This window comes from Mustela putorius, unplaced genomic scaffold (assembly GCF_011764305.1).
Source record: "Mustela putorius furo isolate JIRA1106 unplaced genomic scaffold, ASM1176430v1.1 tig00003898_pilon_pilon_pilon, whole genome shotgun sequence".
NCBI lineage: Eukaryota > Metazoa > Chordata > Mammalia > Carnivora > Mustelidae > Mustela > Mustela putorius.
The window spans coordinates 8,584,460-8,602,667 of record NW_025422047.1 but is presented as its reverse complement, the minus strand read 5'-3'; the positions used below and the strand labels follow the sequence as shown (position 1 = coordinate 8,602,667).

At 37.3% G+C, this 18,208-nt stretch overlaps 1 protein-coding gene across 23 annotated transcripts in view; it reads right to left on the bottom strand.

The window, feature by feature from the left end:
- Positions 1-18,208, bottom strand: part of MGA (MAX dimerization protein MGA) — a 169,515-nt gene that overhangs the window by 34,600 nt on the left and 116,707 nt on the right. For all 23 annotated transcript variants that reach the window (XM_004751158.3, XM_004751157.3, XM_045067700.1 and 20 more), the window contains exons 6-9: positions 17,161-17,292; positions 16,829-16,933; positions 14,907-15,568; positions 13,079-13,424 (exon numbers count right to left, since the gene is read on the bottom strand). In XM_004751158.3, the coding sequence (XP_004751215.1) occupies positions 13,079-13,424; positions 14,907-15,568; positions 16,829-16,933; positions 17,161-17,292 (1,245 nt within the window). The remainder of the gene's footprint in view (positions 1-13,078; positions 13,425-14,906; positions 15,569-16,828; positions 16,934-17,160; positions 17,293-18,208) is intronic.

Here is an 18,208-nt window from a genome sequence, read left to right as displayed (position 1 = left end):
AAACTTAAATTGACCCTGCTCCCCCAGGGGAACTTACTTAAAAGCAAGTCCAGGAAAACCAGTCCTAGGTAACAAAGCTCAAATACAAGGGTGGGTCAGATCAGGTGGAGATAACAGCCCGAGAATCAGGAATGAGTCGGGTCTGGTGGAGACATCCAATCAGTGAAGTATGCATATTGTCCCCCTAGGAGTGTGGGCCCCACCTTTTGGGCACCTTTTGGGCATCAATTCTGACCAAGGTGATAGGCTAGTTCAAAACAGCTACTATGGGGTGAACTTTAGTTCAATTGGCCACCCGTGTGTGACCTAGCATGACTGTGCAGCTTTCTCTGTGTGTTGCAATCTCATTGGCCACCTGTGTGTGGCCAGGTTCAACCACCATGGTCTTTGCTCTATAAAAAGTTAGTCTGTGAGGCAGGGAGGGGTCGCCCTCTCTGTAAGAGGTGCCCCGAATGGTCTGTTTGCTGGCCGGTTTGATTCTTAATGCTTGGCGCGAAATAAAGCTTTGCTTGACCTTCCCTTTGTATCAGTCTCGCTCCTTTGACCATGGACCCATTATTGGGGGACCCAACAAAAGAACTAGGAAAAAGGAACAAAGCTAAATAAAAAGAAAATAAAGATTAGAACAGAGATAAATGAAATATGTAATAGAAAAATAAAGACAATCAATGAAACCAAAAGTTGCTTATTCAGAGAGATCAACAAAACTATTATACTACCTAGACAGACTAAGAAAAATAAGTGGACTCAGATGACTAAATCCAAAATGAAATTAATTCTACAAAAATAAAAAAGATTACAAGAAAGCACTATAAAAAACTGTAAACCAACAAACTGGACCACCTAAATGAAATGAACAAATTCCTAGAAATACAAAATCTACCCAGGGGAAACAGCCAATCAGACCTAAAAACTAGTAAGGAGACTGAATCACTAATCAAAAACCCACCGAAAAAGCCCTGGACTTGAAAGCTTCACTGATAAACTCTATTGAACACTTTAAGGACAAATATCTCAATCACTGTAAAACTTATCCAAAAAATGAAAAAGGGTACATTTCCCAACTCATTCTATGAGGCCAACATTACTCTGATACCAAACCCAAAGACATTTAACAAAAATCCAGACCAATATCCTTTACCAACACTGTTGCAAAATTCCTCCACATGGAAATAAAGACTTAGACAATTACAACCACAAAACACTTCTGAAAGAAATTAAACAAAACACTTCTGAAAGAAATTAAACACAACAGAAAAAGAAGCACACCCCATGCTCATGGATTTTAAGATTTAACATTAAAATGTCAATATTACTCAAAGCAATCTACAGATTCAGTGCAATCCTCATTAAAATCATAATGACATTTTTTGCACAAACAGAAAAATTCATTCTGAAATTCATATGGAATCTCAACTCATGTGACTAGCCAAAAAAAAATCTAGGACCATAACAAAACTGGAGTACTCACACTTCCTGATTTCAAAACTTACTACAAAACTACCATAATCAAAACAGTGTAGGACCAACATAAAGGCAGACAAACAGACGAATGGAATACAACAGAAAGCCCAAAAATAAATCCTTGCATATACGGTCAATTAATTTTTGAACAACAGTGCCAACCAAGATCATTCCGTACAAATAGGACAGTGTTTTCAACAAATGGTGCTGGGAACACTAGGTATCCACATGCAAAAGAGTGAAACTGGATCCTTATATAACACCACATATAAAAATATTAACTCAAAATGGATCAAGGACCTAAATATAAGACCTAAATCAATAAAACTCTTACAAGAAAAAACAAATGCTTCAAAACACTGGATTTGGTGATCACTTCTTGAATACAACATTAAAGGAACAGACAGCAAAAGAAAAAGAACCACAAGAGTCATAAAGATTTTTTAATATTTTCTATCAAAAGACAGAAAACAAAAAGTAAAAAGGTAACCCAAGAATCGGAGATTTGCAAAAAAACACATTTTGGTAGGAGATAATACACAGAATATAGAGAGAACTCCTAAAACTCAGTAACAACAAAAAAACCCCCAAACAACCCAGATCAACAACGAGGAGCGAACTTGAATAGGCATTTCTACAAAGAAAACAGACAAATGGCTAATAAGCACATGAAAAGATGCTCAACACCAGTAATCTTCAGGGAAGTGCAAATCAAAACTACAATCAGATACCATACCTCACAGACATTTGGATGGATTCCATCCAAAAAGGGGGGGAAAAAAAGATGCTGGTGAGGATGTAGAAAAATTAGAACCCTGGGGCACTGTTAGTGGGAATATTAAATTGCACAGATACTACAGGAAACAGTAGGAAAGTTCCTCAAAAAATTTAAAAAAGAATTACAATATGATCCCAAAATTCCCCTTCTGGATATATACCCCAAAAAACTAAAAGCAGGATCTCAAAAAGATACCTGTACACACCAGCATTATTATTTTTTTAATTTATTTATTTGATAGAGAGAGATCACAAGTAGGTGGAGAGGCAGGCAGAGAGAAGGGCAAAGCAGGCTCTGCTCAGCAGAGAGCCTGATGTGGAACTCGATCCCAGGACCCTGAGACCATGACCTGAGCCGAAGGCAGAGGCTTAACCCACTGAGCCACCCAGGAGCCCCGTCACCAGCCTTATTCACAATCGCTAAAATGAGGAAAACAGGAGTGCCCATCAATGGATGAATGGTTAAGCAAAATACAGTACAGTCCATCAATGGAATATTATTCAGCCTTTAAAAAGGAAGGAAATTCTACAATAAGCTGTAGCATCAGTGAACCCTGAGAAGGTATTATTAAGTGAGATGAACCAGTCACAAAAAGACAAACACTAAATGATTCCACTTATATGAAGTACTTGGTCAAAATCATCAAGACAAAGTAAAATGGTGACTGCCAGAGGCTGGGGAAGAGGGAAAAGAGGAGTTATGGTTTTAATGGATTCACAGTTTCAGCTCTTTAACATAATGAAAGTTATGGTGATAACAGTTATTAGCAACAGTGTGAGTGTATTTAATACCATTGAACTGAGCACTTCCCCACATCAGGTTCCCTGCTCGGCAGAAGGCCTGCTTCTCCCTCTCCCACTCCCCCTGCTTGTGTTCCCTCTTTCTCTCTCTCTCTCTCTCTGTGTCAAATAAATCTTTAAAACACAACAACAACAAATGGTTAAGATAGTAAAGTTTATGATGAACGTATTCTACAATAAAAAAGTTTTTCTAAAGAATGGATGTTGAATTTTAATCTTTACAGCATTTGCTAGTATCATAAAATTTCTCTCCTTTAATCTTGCTAATGGGGGGCACCTGGGTGGCTCAGTGGGTTAAGCCGCTGCCTTCGGCTCAGGTCATGATCTCAGGGTCCTGGGATCGAGCCCCACATCAGACTCTCTGCTCTTCGGGGAGCCTGCTTCCTCCTCTCTGCCTGCCTCTCTGCCTACTTGTGATCTCTGTCTGTCAAATAAATAATCTTGCTAATGGTTTTAAATGTTCTATCATTTGAGATAACACTGTATCCCTGTGTAAAGATAAGTAAAAATTTAACAATAAATTTCCCATTTTTTCATATCAAACAGCCAACAACAGTCCTATAAGTAAACATGTTTTTCCTTTTTTTCTCTTATAGCTTTATTGATCTATAACATATAGTACCACACATTCAACTTAATGAACTCTGACATACATATACCACTGTGAAACCATCACAACAATTAAAGGTAACATCAACTCCAAGATGTCCTTGTAATTTTAACTGGATAAACTTCTTATACAATCCCTCCATCTTCCCCTCTGCCTCCAACATCCATCCCAACCCTGTCTAGGCAAACACTGTTCTATATATTAGGTTTTTTTTTTCTTTCTTAACATAGAATAGAAATGTTAACTTGGAGGAAAGGTTGAAGCCAACTGCTTATCATTCAGCATAATTATTCTGAGACTGATCCTTGTTGCTGAGTGTATCAATAGTTTGTTTCATCTTTCTGCTGAGTAGTATTCCACTGTTTGTAACTATACCAAATGTCTTTATCCATTCACCTCTTGAGGGACACCTAGGCTGTTTGCAATTTTCTTGCTATTACATATAAAGCTGTTATAAGTGCCCACACACAAGATTTTATGTGACACACACTTTCATTTCTGTTGAATAAATGAAAACAAGTGAAATAACTATGTTGTACGGCAGACTTATTTTTAGTATTTTAAGAAACTACCAAACTGTTTTCTAAAGTGACTATACCGTTTCACATTCCTACCAGCTATGCAAGAGACTTCATATGCTCTATATTCTAATCAGGACTTGGTACAGTCAGTCTTCTTAATTTTAGCCAGTTAAATGTATACGTTAATATCTTCTTGTGTGTGTTTTTTAGCTGGGTACAGTGCACTTTATTGATGGTACATAACAAGGCAGGACTCCCTAAGTCCCTCCCCTTCTCCAGGTAATCTGGGAAGAAATTATATAGAGGTCAAGATATTCTCAGTGTGCTGGGGCAAGAATTCTCAACATCTCTCTTCTTGCTCTTCCTGGGGCTGTTACTCCTTGGAGGCCATGCAGACTGTAAGGTCCACCACCTGATTCGTGTAGCCAAATTCATTCTCACACCAGAAAATGAGCAAGGGTGGAAGACTGGGTGTCAGTGTTAAAGATGCAGGAGACAATCTTGTCCTCCAAGTGGCCCAGGATGCCCTCTGAGGAAGCCAGTCAAAGCCTGTTTACTCCAGTCTTCACCATCATGTCTTGGGGACAAGGCTGGCACTGCACCAGAAGATGAGGCTATCTATTGATCAGGGAAGAGCAGAGAGCCTCCTCGTGGCTTTAATAAAGCACTTTTTAATGACTACTAATAACTTTTCATGTGCCTGATCTTTGTGTACCACCTGCTTATATTGTCTTTTCATTTTTCTGTTCATTTTTTAAAAATTATGTTGACTGTCTTCTGAGTTCTTAGTATTTTCAATGAATTTTAAGAATTCTTTATTACAGGGCGCCTGGGTGGCTCAGTGGGTTAAGCCGCTGCCTTCGGCTCAGGTCATGATCTCAGGGTCCTGGGATCGAGTCCCGCATCAGGCTCTCTGCTTGGCGGGGAGCCTGCTTCCTCCTCTCTCTCTCTGCCTGCCTCTCTGCCTACTTGTGATCTCTCTCTGTCAAATAAATAAATAAAATCTTTTTAAAAAAAGAAAAAAAAAGAATTCTTTATTACAGACAAGGGCCACCTGGGTGGCACAGTCAAGCTGGACATGTGACTTCGGCTCCGGTCGTGATCTTGGGGTCCTGGGATACGGCTCTAAGTTGGGTTACCTGCTCAGCAGGCTCTGCTTCTCCCTCTGCCTGCACCCGCCCCATCTCAATAAATAAAATCTTTAAAAAAAAATTCTTTATTACAGATACAGGTCCTATGTTGGCTGCATATTTTCTATAGTATTTCTCTTAGTTTATGGCTTGTCTTTTAATTTTAACAGGTCTTCTGAAAAGCAAGTTTTTAATCTTGAGAAATTCATTTCATTACATTTTTTTATATTAATGATTGTGGTTCTGGTATCCTATTTTAAAAATCTTTATGAGTCACAGATCACAAAGGATATTTCCCTTTATTTTGTTCTATACAGTGTATACTTTAAAGCACTTACACTTAATCTAAGACTAACTCTTAAATCTTGAGATAATTTTTATATATAAAGTCATGACTGAGGTTCTGATTTTATTTTTGGAGGCAGGAGAGAGCAGTTTCTAGCTATCAAATTGCTCCACATCCATTTGTTGAGAAGATCATTTCCTCATTAAACTGACTTGGCACTGTGCCAAAAAAATTCACTGAATTCACTGGCTTTGTATTTATGTATATCAACTTCTGATTTCTCTGTTCTGTCTCACTAATGTATAAGTCTTTATCCCAAATCCTTCAGCTTTATAGTATGTCTTAAAATCTGGTAGTCTAACTCTACCAACTCTGTTCTTTATTGAAATTGTTTATCAAACAGCCATTCTCAGTTCTTTGCTTTTCCATGTAAATTTTACAAACTTGAAAATTTCTACCGAGAAAACCCTGCTGGGATTTTCACTGGAAGAGCATTTTTTTTTAAATATTTTATTTATTTCAGAGTGTACGAGAGAGAGAGAGCATGAGAGCAGGGTGAGGGGTGGAGGGAAAAACAGACTCCTCGCTGAGCAAGGGACTCTGGGATCACGACCTGAGCCAAAGGTAGATGCTTAACCAACTGAGCACGCATGTGCCCCATGAAGAGCATTTATTTATTTATAAATCAGTCTGTGGAGAACTGTATCTTACGAAGATAGTCTTCAGATGTACAAAAACAGTCTACCTCTCCATTTATTTAGGTTTATTTAAAAAGTGCTCTCACAGGGTACCTGGTGGCTCAGTGGGTTAAGCCACTGCCCTCAGCTCAGATCACGCTCTCAGGGTCCTGGGATCAAGCCCCACAGGATCAAGCCTGCTTCCCCCTCTCTCTCTGCCTGCTGCTCTGCCTACTTGTGATCTCTCTCTCTGTCAAATAAATAAATAAAATCTTTAAAAAAAAATTGCTCTCAACAATGTTTTGTAGTTTTTAATAAGAGGTTTTTAGGCAACTTTTATCAGATTTATCCTTTGTCTATTTATTTGGATGCTATTTTAACTGGTACTTTTTATTTCAATTTCTAGTTCTTACTGGCATCTATACAAATATATTGTCTACTGATATTATTATACGTCATAAACTCGCTGAACTAACATAGTTCTAGTAGTATTTTTATAGATTCCTTAGGATTTTCCAGTCTAAGAATAAAACCAATTTTACTTCCTTCTTTCCAATCTGGATACATTTTCTTTTTCATGACTTACTGCACTGGCTAGGATACCCTATACAATTTTAAATAGACAAGGCAAAAGAGGACGTTTTCCTCATTCCTAATCACTGGGGAAAGCTGTCTTTCACAATTAATATGCTGTTTGTATAGTTTTTCATAGATACTCTTTATCAGATTGGGAACGTTTCCTTCTACTATGCTTAAGAATTTTTACCAGAAATGGATTTTGTCAATTTTTAAAACTATCTATTGAAATGATAGTATGGTGTCTGCCTTTTGCGCAGGTCATGTTTCTGAAGTCCCAGGACTGAGCCCTGGATTGAAGAGTCTGCTTCTCCATCTCCCTCTGCTCCTCCCCTCATGCGTGTGCACTCTCTCTCTCACTGATGAATAAATAAAATCTTAAACAAAAAAAAGAAATGATAATATGGCCTTTTTAAATTTAAAGTCTATTATGGTAATGGTGAACAATGCTGATCATTTTCAAATGTTAAATCAACCACGCACCACTGTGGTAAATCCACTTGGTCATGATGTATTATTCTTTAAATATACTCCTGGATTTGGTATGTTAAAATTGTATTTATCATCTGTACATATGTTCATGAGAGAACGTACTCTACCATTTTCTTGTAATGTCTTTTTCTGGTTTGAGCATCAGGGGAATGCCAGTCTCTCAGAATGAGATCATTTTATGGAAGCATTTAAATAAAATGGGCATTATTTCTTCCCTAAATGTTTGAGAATTCAACAGTGAAGGCATCTGGACCACAGCCATTACTGTGCAGTTTTTCACTGCAAGTTCATATGTATAGGAGTAAGCAGTTACTTATTTCTTCTTGAGTGAGTTTGGTAGCTTTGCATCTAACAAAGAATTTGTCCATTTCATCTAACTTATTGGCATTAAACTGTTCCCTACTAATCAATGAATGTCTTTAGTGATGCCATTTTTCATTCCTGATATATTGGTAATTTGTGTGTTCTCCTTTTTTCCTAATCAGGTATCAATTTTATTATCTTCCCTTTAGACAGTTAACTTGTACATAGAGACACATCTCCAACAACACTCTAAGTGGGCTAAGAAAGCAGGAATGTCATGTTTTATCCTTTCTCTTGGTCCCTCCCACAGCAGCTAAGCACAATGCCTTTACATCAGCAGCATTTTTTTTTAACTATCAAAAGGGTAAATGGATGGTAATCAGGTGAAGGCCAAATTTCAAAAATCATTATTTTATACACTAGGAAAAAAAAAATGAAGACCTTCAAGTCAGAAAAACTTGGGTTCAAATCTCTATCACTCCCTTAAAATGAAGCTGACTTTGGGGAACAAGTTACATAAACTCTCTAAGCACACAATTAGTACATTTGTAAAATGGAGAATCCCTCTTACAACAGGTTTTAAGATTTAAATGATATAACCCTCATTGAGTGCGCTGCATAAAGAGGGACACCAAAGAGAACATGAAAAGAGGCACAATATCACTTATCATCAAGGAAATGCAAATCAAAACTACAATGAGGTTATACCTCACACCTGTCAGAATGGCTGAAATCAAAAACACAAGAAACAAGCATTGAAGATAATGTGGGGGGGGCCTCTTGCACTGTTGGTGGGAATGTAAACTGGTACAGCCATTCTGAAAAACAATATGGAGGTTCCTCATAAAGTTAAAAACAGAACTACCCTCTGATCCAGGAATCACACTACTGGATACTTACTCAAAAACTACAGAAACACTAAATCAAAGGGATGGATTCATCCGTCCCTATGTTAATAGCATTATTTACAATAGCCAAATTATGGAAACAGCCCAAGTGTCCACTGACTGATGAATGGATAAAGAGGATGTGGTATGGGCGGCGCCTGGGTGGCTCAGTGGATTAAGCCCTGCTTTCGGCTCAGGTTGTTATAATCTCAGTGTCCTGGGATCGAGCCCTGCGTCGGGCTCTTTGCTCAGCGGGAGCCTGCTTCTCTCTCTCTCTCTGCCGAACTCTCTGCCTGCTTGTGATCTCTCTGTCAAATAAATAAATAAAATCTTTAAAAAAACAACAAAAAAGAAGATGTGGTATGTATATATACTATGGAATATTATTCAGCCATAAGAAAAAATGAAATCTTGACATCTGCAAGATGGATGGTGCCAGACAGTATTATGCTAAGTGAACATCAGTCATTCAAAGGAAGACATATACCATATGAGCTCACTCATATGTAGAATTTAAGAAACAAAATAAATAGGCAAAGAAAATAAAAAAGACAAAACAAGAAACAGATTCTTAACTATAGAGAACAGATGGTTATCAGAGGAGAAGTTCGGGGAGGGGAGGTGAATAGGGATGGGATTAAAGAGTATACTTAACCAAGACGGAAAAATAAATTAATTATTTTAATCCAGTGTAAATTACTGAAGATGATGATCTCTTCAACATCAAACTGATTTTAAATCCTTCCTAGGCAAAGTGGTTTCTCTTTAAAACAGTTCAGGATGTCCTCTTTATTCTTGATGTTACAAATATAAAACACGTGTCTAGATGGTTATTATTGCCTGCTATTCAGGGGACCCCTTAAATCTGAAATTTCATGTCCTTTAGAGATACTTTTTTCTATCATTTGAGTATTTTCTCACCTCTATAACTTCTCTAAATCACCCCCCCACCTATGTTTTTTCAAAGCAGACTAAAAGATTTCTTCATCTTCTTCCAGTTTTTATGTACATTTTTGTTTGGTTTTGGTTTCAGCAACATTTTGCCTCTAAGAACTCTTCCCTATTTCTATTCCTTTTCCATAGCAGTTGTAACAAAAATATCTTCCCACCTTTCCTCATCTTCCCTAACACTACAGGAAAATGATGGCTCCTAGAACACAGTAAGGCATGTTTTTTTATAATGGTCTAATACCAGTGAGAAAAACAAAAAAATACTTTGATAACTGGCTAGCTTTTGGAGTTAACTCAGGTCAAGAATAAGACATAGGGTAAATACACTAACCAAGAAAGCAAACTAATGAAGCCTAACAGATACAGTTTTCATTCTTATGCATCTTCTACAGCTTATTCTTGTTACTTTGAAATGGAAAAGTACTGTTTTAAAAGTGCAAAATGGGGGAAAACTCAGGAGATACAGATAAAACTAAACTAATAATCCTGTATTTTATTTCATTTTAAACCTTTTTAATCTTATCTATATAAAGATCATTTAGGTATATGGAGGCAATATCTTAAACACTGACATGGCAATTAGAACAGCCTGGCACTAATCACAAAATAGCAGAAATCAGAAACAGACACAGACATAAATATTTTTTAATTTACTACATAATTGGTGACATTTTAAGCCAGTAGGGAAAGTATTTCTTCTCAGTAAGTCAGGGGAAAACTGCCTAGCCATACTGTGGAAAAAAGATTTCCTACTACAAATTTCACATCAAAAAAATTCTAGATCATATTTTATTTTAAGCCCTTTATTAATCTAATTAGTATTTCTTTTTAAATCTTGCAGATGAAGAAATACATTCTAAACACTCTAAACACAGAAACCATAAAAAAACTTTTAAAAAAACCACTAGACTTAACCATCCTTGCTTTTTTCTTTTTCAGAGCAAGTGAGGGAATAGGGAAGAACTATTAACAAAGCTAAAATATAAATTACAAAATTATAAACTGTGAAAAATGAAGCTCTTGGAAATGTAGGGAAGGGGGAGCCTGGGTGGTTCAGCTAGATAAGCAGCTGCCTTTGGCTCAGGTCATGATCTCAGGGTCCTGGGATTGAGTCATCATCAGGCTCCCTGCTCTGGGGCGCAGGAAAGCCCGCTTCTCCCTCTGCCTGACACTCCCCCTGCTTGTGCTCTCTCTGTCAAATAAATAATTAAATTCTTAAAAGTAATGCAGGGAGGGGCGCCTGGGTGGCTCAGTGGGTTAAGCCTCTGCCTTTGGCTCAGGTCATGATCTCAGGGTCCTGGGATCAAGCCCCACATCGGGCTCTCTGCTTGGCAGGGAGCCTGCTTCCTCCTCTCTCTCTGCCTGCCTCTCTACCTACTTGTGATCTCTGTCAAATAAATAATAAATAAAATCTTAAAAAAAAAAAAAAAGTAATGCAGGGAAAAACATAGTGGCTCCAATAAAAACAAAAAATTCAAAAAGTCAAATTTACAGAAGCAAGTTTATGACAAATGGTCAATAAACCTACTACTTGAAGAACTATAAATTTTAAAACAAAGTATCAATTTCTGCCTATCAGGTGAACTACCCAGTTAAGAGCATAGAAAATCCAGCACTATCCAACTATTGGTAAATGTGTACCTTGGTACAACTCCAGAAACATCTATAAACCTTTAAAGTGCTATCACTGCCACAGCAATTCCACTTTTAATAGCCTATCATCACTGTACTGATGAGGGAACAGGAGGCTGGCTGAGGACAAAGCAAAAGCTGGCGCCTTGCACCGCCCCCCCTTCATCCGCTCCCCTCCATAGGTGTAGCATTCCTCAGGCACCCCTGACTGCCATAAAATGATAAATAGTTAACTTGCTGAGATCACAATCCTACAAGACAGGAGTCTCCCTTGGTTTGCAAATGTCCTTGAGATTACAACAAAGAAGTTAACTTATCAATAAGCCCATTTTCCAAAGACACAGAACTCAGTTTCTCAAGCCTAATGTCACCCTCCCCTCCATAAAAACCGAAGGAGGTGGAGGTAGAAGGAAAAGTAAATAAAGTTAAATTTCTTCTAAACCTAAATCTCATTAACAAGGATGCTTGATAGCAGGAATGTAACATTCCACCAGACTCCCAATTGTCTTTAAACCTAAATCTCATTAACAGGGATGCTTGATAGCAGGAATGTAACATTCCACCAGGAGACTCTCAATTGTCTTTACTTGATAGTAACTAAGCCTTCAATATCCTGATAGTATTCTTTGCCCCAATAGCCCTTCTGAATACCCCTTTGTCCTCACCTACCCAACTCCTGCGTATATAACCAACCACCCCTCACAACCCGGGGCGGCAGCAGCTCTTCCTGCCCACGGGTCCTGTCCCCGTGCTTTAATAAACCACCATTTTGCACCAAAGATGTCTCAAGAATTCTTTCTTGGTCATCGGCTCCGGACCTCAGCCCACCAAACGTCACCTAGGTTCTAGAACTTCATCAGTACTGTTTATAATAAAGAATATATAAAAAGGCTGAATGTCTGACCAAAAGGACTGTAATAACATGAAGCCATTTAAACTAAAATTATAATATAGATCTATATTGTATGGTCTATATACGGAAAACAAAACATGACTTTATATCAGATTTCTAAAGGTTATGATACCATATACAGAGCAATTCCATTTCTAGAGAAATATGTATGTATGCACACAAGTCTATTAACAGAAAATCCTGGAAGAACATACACTGAAATATTAAACATCTATTATGACTTAAGTATGTGGTAATCAACGTGAATGTAAATATAAACTGCCAAAAAAGGAATTTAGTCTCCTAATAAACTAAGAAGCAAAAAGCTCTTCAATTGTATGGCAAAAATATATTCAATGTATTTGAACAAAATAAAAAGATACAGTAGAAAGGAAAAAAAATCAAAAATGATTTAGTATGTAATTTGGTGGGACAACAGACTATTTTATCAAAAAAGGAAAAATAAGCTTTTCAAAATAGTACATAATGTTTAACTCAGTTACGCCCTTATCCTGTCACCAAAACTCCAATCACCTGGTTAATGGCTCAAACCAGAACCAAAGGGTCTTGTTACAAATCTCTTCATTTAGAAAATAATGAGATGGATTAGTTGACTTGACTGTGATAAAATCATGTCACAATGTATACCTATGCCAAATCGTCATATTGCACACTTAAAACATATGCAAGGGTACTTGTCAATTATACTTCAATAAAAGCTGGAGGGGGGAATGGATTATACTGATCATTGTGTATTCAAAGAACACAGGAAGAGAAGGGAGACACAGAAAAATAGAAGTTTCAAAGGCATTCTGGAAGTCCAAATGAATGATTCCAATGGAGCACAAAAAAGCCATCTTCAAAAGAAAAAGTCTGTTTTAAAAAGGTGTATGTGTGTGTGTACACACAAACATTATCACACAAACCACAAAGAAAGAGCATTTAAGGATAATAAGAATTTCTCAAAATTCTTTCTAGACCACTGATTAAAGGATTAAAATAAGTAACAGTAATATGTTAAATAACCAAACTGTTCTAAGAAAAACTATACACACTTTTAATTCTCAGTTAATACTCACTGTATTCTAGCTTCTTCCTCCTCTTTTTCTCTTTCAATTGTTCTTCCTCCTCCCTGACTCCCTCTTCTTCTCCTCGTTGTTCCTCTCCCAAAGCATCATAAAATACTGGGTCACGATGAGCAGCTTTCCTCTGGAAATGCTTAGCTTTGGATCCTCCTTTAACAAGCACAACTTTTCTTTTCAAACAAGTGCAGCCAAACATGCAGTCTGGTCGGCGGCAGTGAGCAGGCTGACGCTTCTCCAAAGCTAGACTGGAACACACGCAACCCAATCGACAGAAGTCATTGTTGCATGGAGGGGCTCGTTTCCTTATGATTGTGTGGATGGGTTTAGTTTTGAGAGACGCCTAAAGTTAAAATAAAGAATTGTAAATCTACTGAATCATGCCCCAACACCATCCACAACTTACAAGTCATATACTGGTCTGCCTTTTTGGACTCTGAACATTCAGTACCAATAGCACAAGATTAGCAGTATATTTAAAGAAGAACATAAATATAACCAGGACTCTGAACAATCTGCCTTTCTAAAGCACAGCGCAGTCGAGAGAAATTTTTTTAAAAATATTTTATTTATTTGACAGAGAGATCACAAGTAGGCAGAGAGGCAGGCGGGGATTTTGGGGGGGAGCAAGCTCCCTGCTCAGCAGAGCGCCCAATGCATGGCTCAACCCCAAGACCCAGAGATCATGACCCAAGCCAAAGGCAGAGGCTTTAACCCACTGAGCCACCCAGGTACCCCAAGTCAAGAGAATATTTAAATGAACTATGAGCCAGAATATCAACAGCGATCAATCTATTCTCAATGGAAATCACATGTAACGTTCAGGGCACCTGGGCAGCTCAGTGGTTAAGCATCTGCCTTTGGCTCAGGTCATGCCTGGGATGAGCTCCACATCGGTCTCCCTCTGTCAAATCAAGAAATAAAATTAAAAAAAAAAAAAAGAAAAAGAAAAAGAAAGTAATGTTCAAAGGCAGGGGTTGACAAGACGCACAGGCCAAACTCAGCCTGTTTCGTAAAGTTTCACTGAAACACAAAATGCCTGTGGCATTGTAAAAGCAGACATGAGTAAATGCAACAGAGTGTATATGGCCTACAAAGCCTACCTGGCCCTTTACTGAAATACTTTGCGGACACCTGCTTTCCAGTAACTAATAGAAAGGGACTGGGATAATATGTACATAACAGTCTTTAGGAATGATTAATAATAAAGGATACACTGTGTATTTAATCCAAACATCTAATCATCTTCAGGTCTAGAATTTATTTACATAATTTAAAAATGGAAGGTAAGGTGCACAAATTTCATGACCAAAAAAAAAAAATTAGTCACATGCTATTGTAACATTTCATGTTCACCAGAGGCTGCTCTAAGACAGGTAAATCGATAAGTGAAAAATTCTCAATATAAAATTTTATAAAACACAAAAGCTTTTTCTCCACAGGTCTATAATTTTTAAATTTTCTGAAATGTAATACCTTTTAAGGAGAACTTTCAAAGCGGTTTTAACAAGATTAGCAAACATACTTGCCCACATGCTAGAGAATGAAATTAGAGATTTTCAGAATTGACAGCTGACTTCATACAAGGTGAAAGACATTATCCAAAAGCACAACTGTACTGTCCCCCTCTACTGGCAGGAGGGTATCTACACTAAGGTGTCTAAGAACAACAACAAACCAAGAAAATCTCCTTAATTATTCTATCACTAAGATAACTAAATGGCCTATCCTTCCGCCAAAAAGCCCATACACATTTCCCCTTACTAACCTAATTTTTTCCAACCATGAACTAATACACTTCTAAAAAAAACCATCAGATACTTACTTGAGCAGTAAGCAGAGTTGTTAAGGATACATCTGCTCGCTCTTCAGTGATATAGGTCCTTGGTTTTCCTTCCCAAAGTGCACAGTCTTCCAGGTCCATTAGCTTCACTTGGGATTTAGACAAGCCTGGTGGGCGAGTTCCCTGTTGCTGTTGCTGCTGCTGCTGGTGTGCCTGCCGCAAACTAATTTGCTTTGGAAATGTATTTTCATCTAAAGTTGGCACAACAAAGTTGTTCACCTGATTTTCTGAGATAGTACTTGAAGAATTCTTGGCAACCTTATCTCCTGGAATTACTTGAGTGTGTTTCTGCTTTGGTGAAATAGGGTAGGGTAAAATGGATTTATAAGATGATTTAGTTCGGCCACCAAAAGTTGTCTGTCTGTTCTGAGACTTTGCCTTTCGAGAGGCAGAGGGCACAGAATGAGGCTTCAAAGAGTAGGAGGTAGAAGGGGAAATGGTAGATTGCTTCTTTAGTACACTGTCAAGTGTTCGTACATAGCTGGTACTCTTGGTGGGAAGCTGGTATACCACAGGAGATGTAGGAGCATTAGAAGAGAAACCCATACTGGTTTCCATCAGTTTGCCTTCATTTTCCAAGTACTCATCTAGTTTATCACTGCAGAAAGCAGAACGGTTTTTCAGTGGACCTTCAGAATTTCCACCTAGAAATAAGGAGATGCAGATACTTAAAGAAACATATGGCAGATCTTCAGAAAAATAAACTAAAAAATGCCAAGAGCATTAAGTTATAAGCTACTGAATCTTCTCAACTGTCCTTAATCTTCTAAACATAGGAAAAACAATATACTATTAATAAACCAAATGAAGAGATGGAATCATACATTCATTACATTAAAACCATCTCAAACCATCTCATTACATATATATACATTAATTTTGGTGAAATACCAACAATAAATTAACATTAAGGTAAGAGTCTACAACTCTGACAACTTATGACCTTAGCAGAGAAACCACATTTAAGTAAAAACATAAGAACAAAAAATATACTTAAGTCAAACTTCAACAGAACACACCAATTGAGATTGTTTAACAGATTGTAATACCTGGACTCTGATATAAAACATAAGGGAAGAGGTGAGGGCACAAAAAGAGAAGTATAAAATTTAGTTTCTAAGGAATGAAAAAGCAAATGTAGTGGACAGACAAGCATTATATTATTGTAACACTGTGGAGAGATTCAAAGATGAGAAAAACTATTTTGGATACATGATAAATTTACCTGGCTAGAATGTAAAACCGCAAGTAACTACAATGGGAAAAGCACTAAGAAAGGAGACCAACAGGCACACAGTCCAAATGCTTGGGTTAGAAGTTTTCCTTGGACTGTAATGCTGTCAAGAATCACTCTATAGCTATAAAGTACACAGTTCTGAAGTAATACTTGAGAATGGTGATTATGGTAACTGCAGGTGGCTCAGTCCGTCAAGCTTCTCTAAAAAAATGAAAATTTAAAAAATAACTGAAAGGCAGTACAATTGAAAAGCGGGTGCAGGTTGGGGAGGGTATATGCTATAGTGAATGATGTGAAATGTGTAAGCCTAATGATTCACAGACCTGTACCCCTGGAGCAAATAGTATATTATATGTTAACAAAATTTTTTTAAATAGTAATAATAATAATAAAAACAAAAAATAATTAAAATTTTAAAATTTTTTTTAAAAATTAAAAAAATAAAACATAAAATAAAATAAAAGAGGTACATGGATTATTTAAGCCTGACATGGTTAGGGATATGGAACATAGGGAATGAACAGACATTAGCAAGCAATTTATTTGCCCTGTATTTTATAGCATATAAAGGAAAGATGAAGAAAAACCACCAAATCTTACTTTTCACAAAAGGCTTTTTGGCCAAGTGTTTCAGAACACATTTACAGTTCTTTAAAAAGCTGATTACCTTCACTCCTAGATGCAGAAGCACTATGAAACTTTCCCCTCCATCCCTTGATTTTGGTGAAGTCATTGGTCTTCCCTGTCCTAGAAACAAAGGGAAACCCAGCATCTATAAAAGAAAAAGTAAAAGAGATTACCAAAATTCAAGTCAACTAATATTTAATATCTAATTAGTTACCAAAACTTAATCACAAAAAAACTTAACCTAAAACGCATAAATCATTAAGACTATGCCACCAGGCAAAAAAATTTACCTTAGAATATCCTAAATGTCTCTAACAAAGGCAGTTTTTTACTTATATCACAACTTTGACTTTACAAATGCCACACACTCACCAGGAGAGGCAGGGTTGGTTCCGGTAAGGTTCCAAAAAGGAAAGCTAGTGGCTGGAGCCAAAGGTAGCTGTACTCCCAAATATTTAAGATCAATGCTCATTGTCGGATCCACTGAATTCAATTTTAAGCCCACTACAAGGAAAAAGAAACACAAATTACATTCTTTTTTTAAACTTCTGAGGTGTGAGGAGAGAGTAAAATGGGAGTGAAAAGCAGAAATGAAATAAAAAGTTGGAGACAGTCTTTAAGGTGGCCCATGATCCTCACCTCTTAATACTACATATTTCTGTACTCCTCCCTCCTCCCTCTCCCTTAAGTGCAGATAGGACCTTTGTTTTATTTCTAACATACAAAAAGTGGCAAAAGGGATGAGATGTACATGATTTGGTGTTTATGAGACTATGGGTACATGTATCACCCATCTTGCTAAAGCTGCAAGGATATAAATTCTGCCAACAACCTGAGGGAAACTGGAAGCAGAATCCTCCCAAGTCAAGCCTCTGAGGAGAAACCAGACCTGACATTTTGACTGAAGCACTGTGAGACACTAAGCGGAGGACCCAGTTAAGCTATGCCCAAACTCCTAATCGAAAGTAAATGAAACAGTATGTCTTAAGTTTACACTAATTTGTTAAGCAATAGAAAACTAATACATAAATACAGCAGAATTAAGATCCTTTGTGATCCAGAGACTTTCTAGGACTTTCAATACAAATCTGTCATTGACTAAGCTTCTGGCCTGAATTAGGGTTTCTAATTCCCTAGTAATCCATTAGTGTTGTTTATGGTTAACTGAGCCTATAAATATTATAACTTATTTGTAGATTAAGAGGTAATCTTTTGGGAAAATATTTACTCATATCCTTTTAGAGGTTTTGGTGAGCTCCCCCCCTCCCTTAACATTTTACGACTGAGATTTGTCTATGCTGACAGATTTATCTGTGGACCATTTATTTTCACCACCGTACATTACTCCAGATTATGAATATACAGTACTACCCAATTTATTCACGATTCCCCTACAGATGAGAATTAGGTTGTTTTCTAA